The sequence below is a fragment of the Aegilops tauschii genome, chromosome 4 (genome assembly GCF_002575655.3).
Source record: "Aegilops tauschii subsp. strangulata cultivar AL8/78 chromosome 4, Aet v6.0, whole genome shotgun sequence".
Lineage (NCBI taxonomy): Eukaryota > Viridiplantae > Streptophyta > Magnoliopsida > Poales > Poaceae > Aegilops > Aegilops tauschii.
This window is the reverse complement of record NC_053038.3, coordinates 391728131-391732744: the sequence shown is the minus strand read 5'-3', so window position 1 is coordinate 391732744 and position 4614 is coordinate 391728131. Positions and strand designations below refer to the sequence as shown.

General features: G+C 49.9%; 1 protein-coding gene across 1 annotated transcript; it reads left to right on the top strand.

Annotated features, from left to right (window-relative positions):
- Positions 1–207: 207 nt before the first annotated feature.
- On the top strand, positions 208–1441 carry LOC109783625 (small heat shock protein, chloroplastic). The gene is made up of 2 exons (XM_020342214.4): positions 208–593; positions 693–1441. Exons 1-2 carry the CDS (start codon positions 329–331, stop codon positions 1157–1159), a joined length of 732 nt encoding a protein of 243 aa, XP_020197803.1. The 5' UTR covers positions 208–328; the 3' UTR covers positions 1160–1441.
- Positions 1442–4614: the final 3173 nt, after the last annotated feature.

The window sequence follows — 4614 nt, the reverse complement described above, 5'->3', positions numbered from 1 at the left end:
GGCCTCTTGACCTCGAAGTGTACGAGAATGTTCTAGCGAGCGCGACAGGCCCCCGCGGCGTCGTCGCGAAGCGCTCTCTCTCCCCTAGTGCGGCGTCTCGCGAGCATCGTGCGTTGTCCCGAAGCTTCAACGCCTTTCCCCATCCTTCCACCGTCGCCGTGGCATGAACTCCCCTCCGCTCTATAAAAGGGCGCTGCACACTCGCCATCTCGCATCAGACAGATACTGCAATTCGTCGTAGCACATCTGCTTCCGAGTTCCAACGATCTCCTAGAGATCCTCTCTCATTTCAGTTCTCGATCGGCTTCCCATCGCTCTATCTGGTGCAATGGCTGCAGCGAACGCCCCCTTCGCTCTCGTCAGCCGCCTCTCCCCGGCCGCGCGCCTGCCCATCCTCCGTGCCTGGAGGGCTGCGAGGCCGGCGCCGCTCTCGACCGGCGGCAGAACCCGCCCGCTCTCCGTGGCCTCCGCGGCGCAGGAGAACAGGGACAACTCCGTCGACGTCCAAGTCAGCAGGCAGAACGGCGGCAACCAGCAGGGCAATGCGGTCCAGCGTCGTCCGCGCCGCGCTGGATTCGACATCTCCCCGTTTGGTAAGTCCTCTGTTCAGATGTTCTTCCACAACAGAATTTTGTTGCAGTGTAGGACAAGCAGAGCATGACGCAGTATGTGGTTTACGCTAATGTATGCAGGGCTAGTGGACCCCATCTCACCGATGAGGACGATGCGGCAGATGCTGGACACGATGGACCGGCTGTTCGACGACGCTGTGGGGTTCCCCACGGCGCGGCGCTCGCCGGCGGCCGCGAGCGAGATGCCGCGGATGCCGTGGGACATCATGGAGGACGACAAGGAGGTGAAGATGCGGTTCGACATGCCCGGGCTGTCGCGGGAGGAGGTGAAGGTGATGGTGGAGGACGACGCGCTGGTCATCCGCGGCGAGCACAAGAAGGAGGCTGGCGAAGGCCAGGGCGATGCAGCGGAAGGCGGCGACGGGTGGTGGAAGGAGCGCAGCGTGAGCTCCTACGACATGCGCCTGGCTTTGCCGGACGAGTGCGACAAGAGCCAGGTGCGCGCCGAGCTCAAGAACGGCGTGCTGCTCGTGTCCGTGCCCAAGAGGGAGATCGAGCGCAAGGTCATTGACGTGCAGGTCCAGTGATGAGTGTGTGCTCTTTGTAGACTGTACCCAGTACCCTGCATCTGAGGCTTTAAGATTTCAGCTGTCCGAGGTGTGACCGCGCGAGTGCGTGCTCTTTGTAGACGTAGTGTGCCGTTCTTCTCCGATCCTCTCTGCGCGCTCGTTGTGCAAAATATGTAGTGCTGTTCTGTAAATATAGAAGAGTTCAGGGCGCGCCTTGGTGCGCGTCTTTTTGGATAAAGAGCGTTTTATAGATGTATAATGTCGTACCGATCAATTCAAGCACATACGTATAATTTTGTACTTCTTTTCTCTGAAAATACTTATCAGAGAAATGAAGGTATCTAGATATATTTTAGTTTTAGATACATCTATTTTTACCCATTTCTTTAACAAATATTTTCAAACAAAAGGCATATTTTACATGACATAAAATAACAAAATATTGTATTTCATCAATTATACAAATAAGACTGCCAGCAGGAACCAGCTCCTGTGATCCGATCTCCCTTCATCCCCGCCGGCCATCTCTAGCCGCCGGGAGTCAAAGCCCATGTGGCGCGGCGGCAGTGGCTTGCTGCCGGATCTCCTCGACCAAAGTTCAAGACTGCGGCGGCGCTCGCTCAGGCTGTTCAGTGGCAACGACGTGGGGCGGCGGCGGTGGACCCGCTCGCTCAGGCTGTTCAGTGGCAACGACGTGGGGCGGCGGCGGTGGACGGCTCATCCCCAGCACGAGGAAGCCGGGTAACAGATCCCTAGATCCTTCGGCTAATCTCAGCGACGAGTTGGGGAGGCGTGCCTGCCGGTGAAAACCGAGCTCTAATAAGCGATGATGGCGTCTACACGTCATTACCTTGTTGAAAGCATCGACATTGCAGACACCGTCTACCTACTTGCGCTGCTCCAGGAAAAACCCCAGATCCGAGTATCCTGGATCAAAGGATGACGGAGCTCTCGGTATCATTCTCTCTCATGAGGGCATTGTTTTGGAGCAGCCGCTGGATGGAGGACCCAGGTGGAGTGGCTGACGCATCGACGACGTGGGTGTGGCGTGGCAGGGTCTCGATGACGGATGTGTGATGATGGACGTGTGTAGGGAGGTGGCGTTATGTGGCGCCACCTAGCAAGGTTTATGTGTCAATGTTGCTCTGTGAAAGATGATGGCGACGGCCTCTATAACGTGTGCATGCGGTGTCTGTTGAGAGTGAGTCGGACCGTGTGTGACCAAGATCCGATCATTCGGCTTGGTTAGGGCCTCGGATGTTAGATGTTGGGCTTTGGTGTGAGGCCGGGTATGCGGTTCTGACAATCTAAGCCCCTGTCAAGATGATGATGACTTCAGTCTTATTGATATATTACTTTATAAGGTTTTAGAATAATTAACAAAATAGATGCATGCGTCGTCCAGACCGAGGTTATCCTCCCTTTTGAAAAAACAAACAAACAAATAGACTGCAAAAGTCAAGCAAGGGCATTTCCAACGCGGTCCTATTCACTACTCGTTCGGATGCCTTTGCGGGTATCCTTAGGGGTTGTTTGGATTGTGATCATCTTTGCCCGATATTGCCATATTATTTTTGTCACATTTTCTTTACTTGAGTTGTTTAAATTGTTAGCCACGCTTTGGCTTGCGTAAGAGAATCTTGCCACACTTTTTGAGAAAAAAAATTATATAAGACCAGGTCTCACGGGCTAGCAGGTGAGACCCACCCTGATGGATAACACGTGGCATTAACAAATCATAAATCATCTAATCTCTTTCCCCTGATTTCAAGTGGGGATGAGGTAGATGCTTTGTGATTTATAAATGCCATGTGTCATCCATCAGGGTGGGTCTCACATGCTAGCCCGTGAGACTTGGTCTCATATACTTCTTTTTCCACTTTTTATGTCCATAACATGTGGGGTTCATTGCTCATTAAAAAATTCGTGCCTTAGATGTGGCTAGAACCAAACATCCACTTAACTTGGTCAAACTTGCCTAAGATTAGGTGTAGCAAAGTATGGCTAGGAACTAATCAACCCCTAAATGTCTGGCACTGCTATATCCTAAATGTCCGTCTGTGCTTTTTTCCTTTTGTACACTTAAGCTAATAGTAGTATAGCTTGTTTTTTCTCTTTATATATTCGGAGCAATTAAAATAATATAGTAGTAGCACAGTTCATCCATAGAAAACGTCATGAATAACATGAAAGTACCCAATGAATAACACCATAATCAACATGCACATACCCTAGTACAACAAGTTTAAATATAATAAGTATTACATCCAAAATAACCGGATTAGCTTGAAATTCATCGATGGAAATTCAATGTTACTTGGGCTGGTCATGACAAGTTCAACTATAATAAAATTTACATCTGAACTAACCGGATGTCCAACAAGCTTTTGAAATTCGTCGATAGAAATTCAACATCATTAGAGTTGGTCATCCAGACCCTCTTTAATGCCATGCCATCCGTTCTTTGGTACAAGAAGGCAACTCATGATGGCTATACGACATGATGATTATCAAGTTGCAACACCGAGTGAATGAATAAATTAAGCGACAAGAAACAAAACTTATGATCTCCACTTTTGACACATCGTCTCTCCACTTGGGTAATCGTACTGCAATAATTCTGGATGACGTTTGAGATGATGTACCATTGATGGGATCGCGACTTCACACGCGATCATGGCTCATGTACAAGTTGTAAGGAGGGAACTGCTTTCGCTCATGAAACCAAGAATGCACATTTAGCCAAACACTTTGTCCTCTTACCTCGCACCTATAAAGTCCACTCATCCTCCATCATGTACCCCATCATCATGGTTGCTCCAAAGAAACAATGGAAATGTCAAAAAAAAGTCAATAGCATTTGGTCGAACACTTGCCGGACGTGATGTCCGGTATGGACAGTGTTGGAAGGGGCTGAGGATACCTGGTTGTGGACGGATCCGGGATGGAAGATGGCGTAGTCAAAGGCGGGTAGGGGTGTGGGGGGCCTACGGACATCCGGCAAGGCCTAAAAGAAACGTAAGGTTCCCTCTCCCCTCTTACGTCAATTCTTTTGTCCAACCTTCCGTCAACAAATGATCCCTTGCCTTCGTCCGCCCCTAATAAAAGGAAACACAATCAAGCATTGAGAAAAAAATCAGGCGCTAGAATCAGGTGTGAGAAATTATAGGACATAAAAATAGGACGCAATCCCTGTTGGGAATCGTAGCATAATTTTAAAATTTTCCTACGCTCACCAAGATGCATCTATGGAGTCTACTAGCAACGAGGGGAAAGGAGTGCATCTACATACCCTTGTAGATCACGAGCGGAAGCGTTCAAATGAACGTGGATGACGGAGTCGTACTCGCCGTGATCCAAATCACCGATGACCGAGTGCCGAACAGACGGCACCTCCGCGTTCAACACACGTACGATGCAGCGACGTCTCCTCCTTCTTGATCCAGCAAGGGGGAAGGAGAGGTTGATGGAGA

Bases quoted from the DNA above. Each gene is read 5' to 3' on its own strand.
- LOC109783625 (XM_020342214.4), top strand. From the start codon at position 329: ATGGCTGCAGCGAACGCCCCCTTCGCTCTCGTCAGCCGCCTCTCCCCG. The intron at 594-692 runs GTAAGTCCTCTG...TAATGTATGCAG, and splicing joins ATTCGACATCTCCCCGTTTG to GGCTAGTGGACCCCATCTCA.